This window comes from Sebastes fasciatus, chromosome 5 (assembly GCF_043250625.1).
Source record: "Sebastes fasciatus isolate fSebFas1 chromosome 5, fSebFas1.pri, whole genome shotgun sequence".
Taxonomy (NCBI): Eukaryota; Metazoa; Chordata; class Actinopteri; order Perciformes; family Sebastidae; genus Sebastes; species Sebastes fasciatus.
Genome location: NC_133799.1, coordinates 28,823,581 through 28,841,174, shown reverse-complemented (window position 1 = coordinate 28,841,174; position 17,594 = coordinate 28,823,581). Strand labels below are relative to the sequence as shown.

Sequence of the window (17,594 nt, the reverse complement as noted above, 5' to 3'; positions counted from 1 at the left end):
CCCCAAACCACTGTTTCTGACGTAATTTGGAGCCAGCATCTGCGCAGTAGTAATCGGGGGGCTCGAGCTGCGGTATCGAGGTCCCGCCCGCACCAATCGCAAGCCGAGCACGGCTGCAAGCTTGCTAGCGTGAGAGAATCACACTCACAGCTCATCACAGCTATCAATCATGATGTCTCACCCCTTTTTTCTCATCAAATAACTAATTAAAACCAAACTTATCAGAAAAATGAACACTTGAACATACATCAGTGTGATAAGAACTACCTAAAATGACAGAAACCATCTTTGGGAAAAACTTATTTGATGTGTTCTTTGATTTTCTTTTAGTTTGTTCCATCCGTTAACATGGAGGGGGCGGGATTTATGACCTATACTGCAGCCAGCCAACAGGGGGCGATCAAGATATTTTGGCTTCACTTTTGGGGAGCTGTCATGTCGTCCATCTTTATATACAGTCTATGTTTTAAACCTCTATGTGAAGCTCTGGAGTAGATAATGTTCTTTTTTTTAATTCCCTCAAAGTGCTGGAAGTTTTCTGTCTTGAGAAGTGCTCCAATGATCTCTCACCACACAAAGTTAAAGACTTGTGTGACAGCGTTTCAAAGGGAGGATATATCCTCATACTTGATATTTTGTACCGTTATTCCATCCGCTCTTTCCGTAAGTTACTGTAAGTTAAGAGGCACTCTTTCCGTCCCACTCTCCTTTAACATGCAAGTTGAGCAAGTGGGTCAGAGTTAGCGTCATTCTGGGGCAGCGTTGTGCATGCGAGAGCGAGCTTTCACATGCATGTTTGCAACCGAGTGTGTATGACAGTGTAATACGGGTGTAAATTGGTAGCTTCATTCTCCACGAGATCCGATCCCTCCCACCTGTCAGAAAAGCTAATTATATTCACTCTGGGGGTGCAGGCTGCGAGGAGTGTGTGTGTCTGCGTGTGTGCGGAGGGGTGAGGAGTGCGGGACTGGGGAGCAGATTGGTCTAGAAATAGAGTGTGTATCGGGGGATGTGTGTGTGTGTGTGTGTGTGTGTGTGTGTGTGTGTGTGTGGAGGGGAGAGGGATCTGGAGATCGATTTTCTAGGAACGCTATGGACTCCTGGTCAACTCTCTCTCTGGAGCCCAGCAGCCTCTGACTCGCTGCCACCAGACCCCCTCTCATCGCCCTCACACCCATGTTCCTGCACCCCTGGGTGCCACGGCTGCCCAGGGTCAGCTCGCTGTCAAATGTTTCTCCGGATCATCTTATAGGGCTGCGGTTTTGACACAACATTTCGCCCAACAAATCGGATCCGCTGCTGGCGTCAGTAACGGTCATCGTTTTATATTTGGTGGCTGACATCACCGCTGAAACCGTCAGGTCCTCACAGGGCCGAGAGACACACTCATCATGTATTGTTTCAATTGTGTTGTGAACATTTTTCGCAATCTGATTGTAGAGCTGCAACTTTTGTGATTTATATCTCAATTATTATTTTTTTCCATTTATCGATTAGTAAAAAAACTCCATCATATCAGAGAGGACGATGAGATCTTTGAGTTGCTTGTTTTGTCCGAACAATATTTACAATACATCATTTGAGAAATTGGAACAGAGAATGTTTGACATTTTTGTTGCTGAATGACTTAACTGATTAATAAATTATCAAAATTGTTGATTAACTTTCTGTTGATCGTTGAATCAGCTAACTTTTTAAGCACAAAGTGATTTTTTTTTTAATTGAACAGCCAAAAAGCATAAAGAACTTTTAATGTGTCTGTAGCTGTGATCCCTGCTTTTTCTTATAATAATATAATAATAATTAATAAAACTTCATCTGCTGTGATAATGACACTTTACACCTACTGAGGTGCATTTCCTGTCAACAGGTAAACTGCCTGACCAATCACAGACATTTAAAGCACTTTCTGATCACATAGTTGTGTCTGCAGACCTGCAAATGTTACTACATTTTCTATGGAAGGATAAATCCTATATTTAGGGTGCTTCCGCACCTTAACTCCGGTCTGTTTGCCTGGTACAGTTCATTTGGGCTGGTGTGAAAGCAGTCAATCGCACCCTGGTGCGAACCAAAAAAACGAACCGAGAACGCCTGAAAAGGTCCAAGTTGACTTTGATTTGTGGTGTGAAAGCAAACGAACACAAACCACAGGATTTTCTGATAGCAAATGTGATTTTAGCATGATTTCACATGCTAAACTACAAACAAATCCATCTGCTGATCATTAAATCTGTTCAGGAATCAATCTTACAATTGATCTGTATAAGGCCATGTATATAACCTATTTATGCAAATCAACACGTACGCACATCAGCGCGGGTAGTTTCCCTGATTAATATGTCAAAAGCTGTTAAATCTGCTGTGCTTATAGCCGACTCCGTCTACTTTGTCAGTTCATTAAGTCCATTAAAAGTGTGTGACAGCGATCCCACAGTAATAAGCCCAGAATCATTACTGTACCAGACGCCTCCTTTTCGTCCTGTCTCTATCTGTTAGTCATTATTTATAATGCGGTCGATTTGCAGTTTAATAATACTAATAATGCTCATAATCAGTGATTTCTTCGTGAGCTCTACGATGCCAAAGAACATAATTATACACATCAGAAACATTACAGTACTGCATAAACTTCTGTCAGTCACCAGAATTTTGATTTCCCCACGGGGGGTCCTGATGATGCAGGATGACAATCGCACAAACAGTCCAATCAACAATCTGTCAGTCTGTATAACTTCATGTTTAATCCTCTGGTTCGTTTGCAAAAAGGCAGTGTGAACAGGAACCGCACCAAAACTAAAATGCAAGAATGCATAATTTTTTTCCCCTTGGTCCGGATCAAATGAACCCGACTACAGGTGTGAAAGCACCCTTAGATTGCAAGCTGATGTGTTCTTCTTCTTCTTATCATCAAATCAACTTTAACTTACGTGTGGCTTTAAGGAGATAAATGGATTTGATGCCTCCGCCAACCAGTCAAGTTGCAGTTTACATCTATGTCTGTCCAAAATGTCATCACATCTCATTTTATCCTATTAATTTATTATTAATTAAAAAAATGTTGTGGAATTGTCATAATTAGCATGAACAAAATGTGTTTTGTGAGGTCACAGTGACCTTTGACCACCACAATCTAATCAGTTCATCCCTGAGTCCAGGTGGACGTTTGTGCCAAATTTGAAGAAATTCCCTCCAGGTGTTCCAGAGATATTGTGTTCACGAGAATGGTCCGTCCGTCCGGACAACCCGGAAATATAATGCCTCTGGCACAAAATGACCATGCAGTCCAATGTGACGTGTAACAACTACACAATTTCTAACTTTGCAAACCTAAACACATATTGTAATATACTATATAGCAACATCCGGAGTACTTCATCATATTTATTCTTTCCCATATCGCTCACCTGTAGGAACCTACTGCTATGCACAAACCTGAGAGGTTTACTTTAATGCAGCTGTGCCAAATGAGAACTTCGACTTATAAAAATGTGCCGTCTCACACAGAGTTCTGATCCAGAGAAGAAGAAGAAGAAGAAGAAAGTGTGACGGGCCAACAGGAGTTAACAAAGCTGAAGCACTTTCAGTGTGAGAAACAGAAAGTGTATGAGAAATTGACTGTAAAAGCTCAGTCCACTCCCCCACAGCTCCATACATCCTCATTTTCATAAAAAGACACAGAGAGAGAGAGAGAGAGAGAAGAGAGAGAGAGAGAGAGAGAGAGAGAGAGAGAGAGAGAGAGAGAGAGAGAGAGAGAGAGAGAGAGAGAGAGCTGGGAAATGGGAGGAAAAAGCTAAAGTGGACAGAACATCTTTATCCCACACCAAGTTAACAATTTTCCACTTGATTTAAGGAATGCTGGGATGTCTCTGGGGCCTATTAGAGAGCTCTCTGCTGGGCCAAAACCAGGAGGAGTCAGCACATTTACCAAGAGACTGAGAGAATGAGCAAAAGAAGCAAGAAAGAAGAAGAGCGAGAGAGAGAGAGAGAGAGAGAGAGAGAGAGAGGGAGGAGATGGAAAAGACAGTAAAATAAAAAAAGGGACATCACATGCATTTACATCTTGGGCATTGAGCCGACACTCTCTTCCAGAGCAACTTCCAGTGAGTAGAACAGAACAATAAATGAGCTCAGGTTGCTGGAGTATTAACATAGAGAGGGTAATGTTAAAGCAATGAAAGTTCACACTGTCAATAGATCTTTAGGTTGCGTTCAGACCGACATTAGCACTGCATCAAACAAAAAAGCAGCCTCCCCATTCATTTCAATGAGACCGCTGTGTTGATGCGGCGGGGATGGGACACAGATGGCTCCTTTGAAAAGATGCGACATCGTCGAGCAACTTTTGCTGCAAAGCAAAGCGACGTGATCTGGGAACGCACTGTAATGGCCTATCAAGTATGTGCAAGCACAAATTCCAGGTAGAATATTTTGTAACATGAATGATGAACAGGATACCTAGGCTGCAGTTAAATAGTCTTTTTTTTTTGCTTGGGAAGGTTCCTAACTGACTGGAATGACCCGGAAGTATTTAAGTGTCCACCACGATAAGAGCTGGTTGAACTCTCTAAATGCTAAGGAAAGGGGCTTCAGTGCTTCCTTTCTTATCTCCTTTAGCATAGGATACACTGCACCATCGTTTACTAAAGGAAAAGGAGATAATGCTGTCCCACAATTCCTTGCAGCAGCACCATTCGTCAACCAAAAACATCCGCCGCCGCTGTTTCATTGTACATGATAGATAGTAGGGCTGGGCGATATGGAGAAAATCAAATATCATAATATTTTTTACCAAATATCTCATATCGATATTGCGACGATATTGTAGAGTTCATTATTGGTGCTTTTACAAAACATTATTTACGCAATGAGATTCTTGATAATAATTATCAGTAAAGTGGATAAAATGACTGAGTGGGTAAAGGCAAATAATAGAACAGCTAGAACAGTCTGGTAAGTTCAGAAACTTCAGATCACTTTACTGTTATGCAGCCCTTAAAACCAGGAAAAGAAAACACTTTTAGCATATTACAATATTACAATATCCGAAATCTAAGATAATATCTAGTCTCATGTCATGATATCGATATAATATTGATATATTGCCCAGCCCTAATAGATAGAGGGGACACGTCTCAAATAATAAGAAAACAAAACAAGAATCATCAATAAAATGAACAGTAAACATATACAGAAAATACTAAATAAATATTATATGTTCGAAAAGGAGTAGGCAAAAGAACACTTACGTGGTCCTACCCCATTTCTATAACTTCAATATGTTAAATATTGAACTTAATGTTTATCACATACATATAATATGTGGACAGGAATCCTTTATTGAATTGTAAAGCATCGAGTTTGTCACTGCACTCATTTTATAAGTGTTATAGATAAATAAACAAACACACACGCCGTTGCATAGTGTAAGTGCAGTGGGATTCTCTTAGCACCGCGGTTGTCTTTCTCCTTCACATCTTTCCTTGACCTTATGACGTTTTCCATCAAGGTCAAGGAAAAGGTGGTTAGGAAAAGACACAGGAGGTCATTTATTGGACTATTCGACTGCAGCCCTGGTGTTTACCGGATGCCAATATCGGGAAAAGGGGGCCTTATCCTGAGTGGACGCATGTCAAGATGCTGCTAGTGCATGTTTATCCTGTAGTATAAAAACATTTTCAAGTATGAGACAGAAATGTGCAGGGTTTTAGAGTACACAAAGAAACAGTTAAAAAGTGTATCTACTTATGATACTGTAAAGTTTTGTTTTGACGTGACAAAGAAAGAGAAACTGCTTTAAAAAGGTGAAAACTACTAACCGGCCGATCATCAGACAGCTCTCTGTTGCCGACTGCCGCTGACATGGTTTAAACATGCTGAATCAGCCAAATGGCTATTGATAAGAGCCAATATAAGAGATGACTATAGCCAATCACACAAAAACTATGGATGACAGTTGGCCACAGATGCTCTGATGGTTGACTGTCGGCTCATCGTGTCAGGAACCGGGGGATGAAATGGACCCGATACAGGAGCCACATTTGAGGTAATGAAGAAAGGGTAAAATAATTAAAAACTGCTAAAAATTGATGCTGCGGAGCAAAGAAACGAGGGGGGGACAATTAGGAAGGCAGAGACAGATCCAGCGAGGTGGAGGGGTGAGCGCGAGACAAAGCCAGGATGAGGCAGGATGGAGGATGGAGGCGAGGAGGAGCAGACTTAACCCCTGAGCTGCTGGAGTGTCTGCCTGCCTGGCCCGTAGTGCCATCCTCAGCAGTTTTCCCATCTATAATTACTGCCTGCTATCCATCATAGAGCCACCAGAGCCTCACAGCACAGCGCTCCATAAACACACACACACACACACACACACACACACACACAGGGGGAAAATCACAGACCTAAGCACTTCAGCTAATAGAATAAATATTAATATCCCTTTTGTTTTCTATATCCTCATTTCCCCATGCACTATTTAAATGAGGTCTGACAGTGTGAAAAAGCATCTGTTTCACACTCGACGCTCAAAAACAAGCAGAGGAAGGAGGAGAGGGGGAGAGAGGGGGAGAGAGGGGGGAGACAAAGGGAGGCAAAAACACAAGAGAGGGCAGGAGGGGAGGGTGTGTTTGAGGTGGACGAGGGGACAGTGTGTGCATGTGTGTGTGTGTGTCTCGGGTGTCCCGAGTCATGTGTAGGTGGCTCTCTGTTACCCATCAGGCCCGCAATGTGTCACTCAGACACTACAGTTATGCCATTATGGACCGCCACCCCCTGCAGCTGTTGCTGCCTGTGTGTCACTGTGTACATGTGTGCGTGTGTGTGTGCAGGGAAGATTGGTTACCAAACTACTTGTTTACCTAAGCCTCAGTTTAACTCCAGTGGAACTGTATACATGTTGTACAATATAATTATACGTTCAAAATGAACAACACAGCTTAGACAAAGAGCTTTGCAGACAAGTGACGGCGTCAACGCAGAGCTAAATACAATTCTACACGTGGTGAGATCAAACCAATGAACGCTGAGTCAAAACAGTGACATGTATTGTTTCAGTTATTCCATTCATACTGACACAGTGATACAGCCAGGGGTTGACTGGTCTCTGCTGACCAGTGTCCGTGACCCCGGTCCTGACCTGGGCTGAACACTGCACGGTTAGATGCTGCCTGGCTTTGCTGAACAGGTGTCTGTACTTGGCATAGACTTCACTTCAAGATATAGATGTTTAAGTGTCATTTAACTGACTCCTCAAAGAGAGAGAGAGAGACAGAGCGAGCGAGAGTGAGAGACAGAGAGCAAGCAGAGAGAAGTGAAAGTGAAAGCTTACTTCATTTGTTGCTTTGTCATTCTTTGTAATTCTGTAATTTAGCAGAGCAACTTCTAGATCTACAGTTGCAGACGTGACAACTAGAGGTTACCCCGTCACCCTCAGTCTTATGAATGGGTCAATCCAGATCAGCTTAACTTTATACTCAAACTTAAGCAAGTGTTATTTATTTATTTATTTATGTGTTTCTCTACTATCTCTCTTTGTTCTCGTTGTGCTGTATTGTCCTTTAGGTGTTTTGTTGTCCGTTAAGGCAAGACACCCCAGGCTTAAACATCAGTTTTTCATGCACTGATGATTCCTGGAAGCTGCTTGACATCCAAAAATATCCAAAATACACATTTAAGTGTTCATTTTACGGCACTTTGTCTATTTGCGTCTGTAGAATTCACCAACATTTAGCATTAGATAATGCCTCATTTTCATATTAAAACATAACATGTCAGAGAACTTGTAATACAAAAAATAATTGTCTTCAAGTAAGTAATCAACTGGGGAAGTTTCATGGTGATATCTATTAGTTAACATTTTGCACCACATTCACCTGTAGTGTCTTGCAATATGTATGAAATTTTATCATACATATCTGTAAAGTCCGTTTTCTCAAAATGAGGTTTTTCTCAGACTATCCACTTCAGTAGCACTTACAGACAGTAAACTCTCCAGTTTGATTCATATCTATATTCTGAAGGTTTTTACACAGGGCTTTATCATTCATAGCCTGATTTATAGAACATTTTATTCCTAAAATGGCAAAATTAGGTTTTTTTTTATGGCTATTGACAGTATTTTCTTATTTATTGAGTGATACAAAGAGATATCCTAAATTCTCTTTGTAAAAACGTATGACCCTAAAATTCTTGTTACATTTTGTTGACGTATCTACAAAACGAAACAAGAATTTTGAACCTGACTTTATACAATGTTGAGGTTTCTGTTACAGAAATGTATGCACATCAGCGCATATTTAAGACAATAATGCCTCATTTGCATATTTAAACAAATTTCAGAAAACTTGTAATAAAAGAAAAAAAAATATTCTAAGTAACCAACTGGGGAAGTTTCATAGTGGAATCTATCTGTTAAAACGCTTACCCTATCCACCTTTAGTGTCTCCCCTTGCTCACACAGTCTAGTTATAATGAGCCTGCCTCAGGTTGAACATCTTTGGTGTGTTTGTGTGTTACCTTCTCTCCCTCGGGACAGTAGCCTTTGACAAAGTCCTCGCACACTTCAGCTTTGCGGGACACGTAGACATGACTGTAGGGGCAGTCGCTGTTGTTACAGATTCCCTTCAGGAAGTAGGAACACACCGGCATCTGGAGAGAGTCAGACACAAATATGGAAGCCATCTGAACATGAGGAATTGTTCACAGTTGTTGACAAAAGACAGGGTAAAAAGAAGTATTCTATCAAAACAAATAGACTCTCCTTTTGTCATGTCAAAATTAGGGCTGTAAATCGATTCAAATATTATTATGGCAAACTGCAGCCCAACAGGCAACAACAGCTGTTGTCAGTGTGCTGACTTGACTATGACTTGCCCCAAACTGCATGTGATTATCATAAAGTGGGCATGTCTGTAAAGGGGAGACTTGTGGGTACGCATACAACCCATTTTCATTCACCTACCTAAAGGTCAGAGGTCAAGGGACCCCTCTGAAAATGGCCGCGACAGTTTTTCCTCGCAAAAATTTTGCGTAACTTCGTGGCATTATTTAGCATTCTTCCGGACAATCTATGACATAATTGGTACTAAAGGATTCCTTATGTTATCTAGTTTCATGATTCTATGCTTTCTTATCGCGTTATTATCGAGTCAACTTTGACAGGCCTAGTCAAAATGATTCATCTGACGTGTGATGGAGGGATTGAAGCTGCCCAAAACTCCGGGATTATTGGCAAAATGTCTAAAAAGAGACTGAATTGAATTGATTTTGACTGAATCTGACTGCACTTTTGATCCTTGGCATTATTCCTGAAAACTTATCAGACAATAAATTGAGATTGGCTTCTGATAAGCAAGCAAAAAAAAAAGAAGTCTCCTGGTTAAAACTGATGCCTCCAAATATTGGGCAATAAAAAGAAACGGTGGTTTATGTCATAGATAAGATGACACCGATACATCAGTTGAACATAGTGTTGATGTTTTGTTTCCTTTGCAGAGTCAATTTTGTTTCTGTTCTCCATCAAGATCGTCTCCCCTCCATGAGTCGTCCAATAGAAGAAGAAAACTGATACATAATAAAAGAAAACAACAACACCACAGAGAGAGCAGGGGCGATGAGAGCACATGACATTATATGAGTTTGTTAACAGACATGCGGCTCTAAAACCACCGTCATGTACGGTTCAGACATGTCCCGTGTGCCAAGCAATCTGTCACACTGAGCAGTTAAATGACCTTAATTGCAGTTGACAGCGGCAGAGTGAGAGTGAATGTGTGTCTTGACAGCGTGTGTGTGTGTGTGTGCAGAGAGATCTACTGTTTGGTGTGCGTGGGCGAGCCCGGTGGATGCCGGTCTAAATATACCGCCGAGGGGGGTTCGGTGAAGAAAGATGGGGGGTGGGGGAGGGTGGAGGGGGGTCGAGGGAGGCGGAGAGGGAGAGGGACTTGTTGGGATGGGATCAGTTGGACCTAATTAACTGCTACAGAAATATTTATCCAGGCTGCATCTCGTCCAGCTCTCATGATGTGTTTATGTGCTCTGGATGTGTGCACAGACTGGGCCAGTGGTGGAGGGAGGGGTGGGGCGGTCGTGTCCCCGTGTGTGCGTGTGTGTGTGTGTGTGTGTGTTTGTGGGGTGGGGGGGAGTAGGGTCGGGGGTGTCTGGTTCCGAGGTATTTGTGGTAGTGAGAGGGACAGGAGGGTGGGGTGCAAGATTCAAGGTTCGGGCTCACCTATCCACGCTAGTGCCCAGATCGGGTTCTACACCCACCCCTTAAAAACCAACCCCACTTCTCCCCAAGACCCCCATACGGTCCCGTTTAAGGGGTCCACATGAAATAAGAGCGGGAGTATCCTGTGGAGGGATGGGCCAAAGGTTTGTGGGCTGAGGGGGGCTGCTGGAGAGGTGGCATTACAAACAGACAGCTGGGCTCTCAGCACTTACAGGCAGCAGTGTGACAACCAACACAGGTGCAGGGCATTGTGTGTGTGTGGTGTGTAGTGTAGTGTGTGTGTGTTTGGAGGGTGAGGCAGAGCACCTGTTGCAGGGTTGTTTGTTTTAAGGGGGGGGGGAAAGAGGAAGAAAAACAGCTTTCCATTTTTGACACTTTCCCCTAGATGGGAAAGAGTATATACTATACTAAGCTACAGCTACCAGGTGACACGATGTGATGTGCAACTAATACATCCAAATGATCAATTTGAGTTCGAGGGCACTGAAGCTACAAAGTCTAAGAGGAGGTGGAGTGACAATGACGTAAAATCTGTATCACGGAAAATTAATGATCAGAATAACCTCAAAAATATATATATATATTTTTTAATTATTTCATTCACCAGTGCATGTAATTCCTGTCTCATGTTGACTCACTTTGGATATATTTGTCCTGTTTAATTAGAGTACAACCAGTTAAAGGTACCGGGCTGCTGGCTGACTGGTTGGGTGAACTTGTGGTTATGTGTTGAGTTTTGTGCTGTGATAACTATATAAGAAGTGGAGGTAGGCACCGTGACGTCACCCATTGGTTTGTGGACTGCCGTTTTGAAGCCTAAAGTTTGGTATTTTGGTCGTCGCCATCTTGGTCATTTGCAACCAGAAGTGACAGGAGAGGGTGGAGTTAAGTACAACCAATCGCTGAATAAGACATTTTTAGACAACCAAAATATTATAATTAAGTTTCATGAACTGAATACACACTGTGAAAGGGTTCAAGTTCTAAGACGAAAACACGGACAACTCCCAGAACGGACAACGCCGTGGTATCGACCTGTCAATCACAAGGTAGCCACGCCCTAAAGCATACCCTGCTTTATGGTCTATTTGACTCTAAATGGGACCATAATTTACTAAATGAACATCATGCTGTATTGATGAAGATTTGAAACTAGCGATTGAGACCATAAACTCATGTTTTCAATGTTTACTGAGGTAAGAAATCAAGTGAGAAGTAGGGTCATTTTCTCATAGACTTCTATACAATCAGACTTCTTTTTGCAACCAGAGGAGTCGCCCCCTGCTGGCTATTAGAAAGAATGCAAGTTTACGGCACTTCCGCATTGGCTGATCTTTTCAGAACCAGAGGTTGCCCACTGCAAAACCTTCAGTGGAATCATATTGTGACAAAATAATATTAATTAAAAAGAAAAAATGAAGTTAAAGTGACGATTTCGAGAACATTTCAATTAAAACCAACAAAATTAGTTCATAGTTATTAAATTAGTTAATTTTTTTTGCACATGTGAAGAGTTTTGTCAGATTGAATGCACAACAGGAATATGGTTCATTCCATTAGATGACTTAAGATGTAATTTTGCATAAATCTGTCACACTGTGATGTATTGATATTGAAAACAATATTTTCATTATTGATTAATCTGACAATTATTTTCTACAGTCAATGTATTAATTAATCATATAGTCGTTTGTGAAAAATGCCCATCATCATTTTCCATATCCGAAAATGACATATTCAGAATTGATTGTTTTGGGTGAAACTAGCATTCAGCATTTAATCAATCATCAAAATTGTTGTCCGTTGACTAAATATGGTCATATTAATTCCAGCCAGACTGACTGAGTTGTTGTTGCTCCCGAGCAGGATAAGGTGTGTAACCACAGGTCTGAGGTGAAGATCGTGTTCCGTGCTGCGGTACGTGTAAACCAGAGCGAGACACCTGTGCTTAACTCACACATTTGCTACTTTGTTTTTTTCACACGCTCACAAGGAAGGAGGTGATGCAAGAGGAGAAAGCAATACACACACACACCAGATCCATCCAGCTGGTCTGTAGATGGAACAGGTGACCCAAGAAAGCCCTAACCTTTAGGCTGCTCGTCTACCCATAAGCCCCTGCCTCAACCCCCCCATCGGGTCAAGTCTTCCTCACTCCTTCCCATGCCATGGAAATAGGAGTCATGCCAAGAACGCAAATACGATCCACGATGACTGTACCCAATAGTGTGTCATCTTATATCTACACACTGTACCCAAGCTTGGCCTTTGCAATGAAAACCCATAAAACACTATGTTGTTGAACGGTCATGTGTGGGCACACGTTACCTTCTCCTTAGCCACCTTATGGGAGAATGGGCAGGTCCCGTCTGCCTGCTTGCACGTCCCTCGCAGAAACCTGCACAGAAACAACGGAAACAAGTCTGAGAACACAGAACCTGATAGAGATGAAAAGTGAGAGGAGCTGCTGGTTCTGAATGTTTTCTTTAAATGACATCCTCTATGTACCTCAAAAAAAAAAGTCATGTTTTTTCCCTGGAGCTGTACCCAATTCAGACACTTTGTTGTTGGAATTTGGAACAAAACACTGTGTCATAGTCGCTGAATTTATCCAAAATGGATTCGTATCCCCAAAGGGAAACTTCACCTCACTTCACTTCATTCAGAAATGTACTTTGCTTCTTGTTACCTCAGTTGGATGTTTGACCTTCACTGTGTAGCATGATGTACATCAAGAGTTTGACACCTGACGGCTGTTCACATTCATCTCTGTGTCCATCTCGGGTCTCTGTGCCCATCTCGGATCTCAGTTTAACACATGTACAAACATTTTATGACATCACCACTAGTTTGGAAGTCAATCATAGTCCAGTATTTAAATCATGACTGTGGAAACTTGAAGTCCCCAGTGCACATGAACAACATTTGCGTATTCATAGATTCAGGATTTTTGAAATGAGAGGAGCAGATGTAGTTTTAATACATTTTAAACTAGGTAATCAAACATTTTTGTGGAAAAATTAGACAAATTATTATTTAAAGAGGACCTATTATGCTTTCGTGCTTTTTCTCTTTCCTTTAGTGTGTTATATCGTTTTTTGTGCATGTAAAAGGTCTGCAAAGTTACAAAGCCCAAAGTCCAAACCAAAGAGAGAAACACTGCTCCTGAACTGCCTGAAACGCCTCGCTTGAAGTCCTGCCTTTTCTTCCGTAACGTGGTGATGTCACCAAGTAACACATTTGCATAATACCGGCCTAGTGGCTAGTTTGCCACGCCCTCAAACAGAGCTAGTTATATCTTAAAAACTTAAGATCCCCTCTGGACATTATTTGTGTACACAGGCTTGTAGATTTTACTTTTACTGTTTAATGCAGCTGCTTATCTTTTGTTGTGATGATTTAACAAGGAACATTTTTCTTTTCTTAATATTTTTTAGGGGTTAATTTTTATGCTGTGATTAGAAAGTGACAGTTAAGGAGGCGACACGACATTCGGGGGGGAATTATGGGAATGCCGTGAAAAAATGCTCCAGCCGACCAGGGGACAATGCGGTTCAATGAGGTCCATATAAGCCTTGAAGTGCTGCGAATGCTAGTTATCTAAGATCTCCCTCTTCATAACTCTATTGGGTGTATACTGGGTAGAGTGGCAATGGAGGAATATCCCTCTTTACTGGACCACAGATCAGAGCACTAATCTCCCCACCCTGATCCTTCACGTATAGCGATATGGTTCTTGTGTGTTTACTGTACGCTACCTGGTGCAGACGGCAACCTTGTCCGGGTCGTGGATGTAGGGACAGCTGTTGCCACGGTTACACTTGCCGAAGCGGTTGTAGTACATGCAGTACTGCTTCTGTAGTTTCTTCTGACGAGCCTGTCGGATTATGGCGAGGCTCCGCTGGACTGCGCGGCTGGTTTTAGAAAAACACAGACAAACCACAGGTATCCACAAATCAATAACAAGCAGCTTGTGGTAACCAAAGAGGACAAATTGTGCCAGGATTCAAGTTCCAACCCCTCACCCCTGAGAGGAGCTCCGGGGTGAAGGTATCCACCATATGCTAATTTTAATTTTAAAAGATTACTTCTGGCTTTACAGCCCTCAGTTGACAGTGATGAAAGGCAGTTAATGTTGGGAGAGGGAGAGAGGGGGATCAAATGTAAAAGTCTTGGCTGGACTGGACTTCTTGTGGTGCTGTTGTATGCCAGCAGGATGGCCCTCATACAACTGTTAAAGGAACAGTGTGAGCCTTTCACGTTTTTACCAGGGCTGTCAAAGTTATTGTGATAATAACACGTTAACGTGAATTTGTTTTAACGCCGGTAATTTCTTTAATGCATGAATGCAATCGATGTTTTGGAGGTTGTAGCGGGCCCATTTAAGCTAGAGTGAAGATACTGGTATCATATGAAACTAGAAAAACCCAAGGAATCCATTGGTATCAACCATGTCCTATTAGCTTGTCACAAAGGAGGATAAATAATGCTCCTAACTTGCGCCACATTTTGGCAAAGAAAAACTGGCATGGCCATTTTCAAAGGGATCCCTTGACCTCTGACCTCAAGATATGTGAATGAAAATGTGTTCTATGGGTACCCACGAGTCTCCCCTTTACAGACATGCTCACTTTATGATAATCACATGCAGTTTGGGGCAAGTCATAGTCGAGTCAGCACACTGACACACTGACAGCTGTTGTTGCCTGTTGGGCTGCAGTTTGCCATGTTATGATTTGAGCATATTTTTTATGCTGAATGTAGTACCTGTGAGGGTTTCTGGACCAATATATGTCATTGTTTTGTGTTGTTAATTGATTTCCAATAATAAATATATACATACATTTGCATAAAGAAAGCATATTTGCCCACTCCCATGTTGATAAGAATATTAAATACTTGAGAAATGTCCCTTTAATGTCAATTGAACAATTTGAACAGATGAAAAATGTGCAATTAATTTGCAATTAAACACGATTAACTATGGACAATCATGCAATTCAATATTTTAATCAATTGACAGTCCTAGTTTTTAAGTTACCTGAAGGCCACTGTAGCTCTCCGACACGCTTGTGAAACTGTGGTAACGTGAGACGCGGAGTGCAAAACCGTGGTACCGCCAGCCACCGTCTGACTTCAGTTGCTCCTTAAGTAGTGTTATTATGGTAAGGATGGCCTCTGAGTGAGGTGAACAGCGTTACCATGGTTTCGCACTTGGCTGCTCACGTTACCGCAGTCTTGGAAAGGGAGGATTGAGCGGAGGGTAATTCAGTTGGCTGCAATCTGCAACCCCACCACTAGATGCCGTCAAATCTTACACACTGTACCATTGAGATAAAAGTTGGATATGTATGCAGAAATGTTCGCTCCACTTGTGCTTGAATGCTTCTGATGAGAAGAGATGAAACAGGTTGGCGGTGTGATATGCTTACCTGGCTAAATGGCGAGAACTGGAGGTTCGATTGAAAGCAGGACTCATGGAGGAGACGTGGGCGGGGCCGAAAGACCTTCCTAAATGTGGAGAAAAGGGACACGTGAAATTAAATATAAAAGGGATTCTGTGTTCCGTTTTCAGTTTAACCTAGCAAATAATCCTCACATTAAATCAACAGAAATGGTAGTGATGAACTCTTAATCCACTAATTGGGCGTGTTGTTTTTGTCCCATGGATACAGCAAAATGTTTCGTTTCTTTGTTACAAAATATGTCAACTTTCTCTCCAATACCTGCAGTCCCTGCTACCTCATGTAAATGTCCAGATCCACTCCCCGCGTCATTTCAGTATCAAACCGATGTAAAATTACAAACGTACAAACTGCTATTTTGCTCTATGAAAGCACAAATACAAGACCACACCACATCTTTACATCAACAACACAAGTATAATCACGCACTTACAGCTTAACTGACACTGATCTGTAGCTGTTTGTGTTTTTACACTTTGCCTATATTACCAGTACCAACATGACACATGTCCAGGAGCAATATTTCTGCATGTCCTACATTGCATTAAAGGAATAGTTTGGGTTTTTTGAAGGGGGTTTGTATATAATAGCACAAACTAATTAACCGATCGGGGCAGCGGAAGACCAACAACTCCCATGTTCTGTGAGGTAAAATTACAGTTTTTTTCTAATGGAGTCTGGTGGCTTTGGTGAGAGCATAGATGGATACAACGGATTCAGTTGCCCGTTGGATTGGGCTGTCTGACCGTAAGGGAGAGCAGTGAATGTATTCTAAATATAGTGTACATTTAAAACTGATTTTATTTTAGGTGGGCCTTTCTTTTATGTGGCTAAAATAGGTTTTGCTGCCGGCCCCGTCCACAGCAGCACATTGCTTTGCCTCCATGCGGTAACTCCTGTCTGCTTCTCCAAACTGGGGGCGTGCCGACTGTAATCTACTGTAGGTAATACACTGACTATGGGTAAGGACCTCATACAACTCCACTTCAAAACACCCAAATTATCCCTTTAACTCCTCTTAACTGACTTATGTTGTGAAATGTTACCACAATATCACAAGCAATTAGTTTGGCATGGTGATGAAGACACGGATTACATATCTGAAAAGAGCGTGGAGGTGTTTTTTTTGTCTCTTTATTCATCCTGCACGTTTTGATGCGTGTTACAAAAGTCTCATCTAAAATAAAACAATTAAAAAATACTATTAGTGCTATTCACATCCAATATGACAGAAGTGAAGCTGTCTTGAGTGTGTGTTTGTGCAGCCAAATGCAATAACAACCTGATATGTGCGGGGTTATTTATACTGTGGTGGTGGTTTGACGCATTGGTGCCAAAGCCAAACGTGACGTCCAGCTCTGTCTGAGAACATCATAAACACTATGTACCCAATGCACTCCACAAACGCTGGAGGGAAAGGTGTGTGTGTGTGGAGGGTTGTTGGAGGCCATGAGAGGAGTGGAGAGGAGGACAAGGAGGCTGAGGTTACAGATGGCAGTTGATCTTATTCAGGCCTCTAATTTCTGAACTTTTTTTAGCTGTTAAGGCTCTCATCAAGTGGGCGCTCTGGTGTGATTTAAGCAGAGCTGAATTACAAGGCCGGTGGCTCCAGACCAAAAACAAATGTGAAGCTCGCCGGGGAGGAAGATGTGAAATCACAAGTCCTGCTGGGAGGATACCTGAGGTACATGTGTTTCTGGAGAATGCAAGGGAAGAGTGTATGTGTGTGTGTTGGGATGCCGGTCACGAGTTTAACGGAATGGAGCTCTTCAATTTCACCTGCAGGTGTAGTGGCTACAGAATGTGTATGTGAGAGAAGTGTGAAGGAGGTGGAGGCAGATCCGGGCTTTAATCTGCACCGTCCGGTTCTCCGGACCCCTCCCCCTCTCTGCTCTGACAGA

The 17,594-nt window shown here is 42.1% G+C and overlaps 1 protein-coding gene across 1 annotated transcript in view; it reads right to left on the bottom strand.

Annotated features, from left to right (window-relative positions):
- The window catches only part of zc3h3 (zinc finger CCCH-type containing 3), a 74,187-nt gene that overhangs the window by 3,710 nt on the left and 52,883 nt on the right, over positions 1-17,594 (bottom strand). Inside the window, exons 6-9 of the mRNA XM_074636327.1 lie at positions 15,661-15,739; positions 13,987-14,142; positions 12,557-12,626; positions 8,515-8,646 (exon numbers count right to left, since the gene is read on the bottom strand). Of these exons, the coding sequence (XP_074492428.1) occupies positions 8,515-8,646; positions 12,557-12,626; positions 13,987-14,142; positions 15,661-15,739 (437 nt within the window). The remainder of the gene's footprint in view (positions 1-8,514; positions 8,647-12,556; positions 12,627-13,986; positions 14,143-15,660; positions 15,740-17,594) is intronic.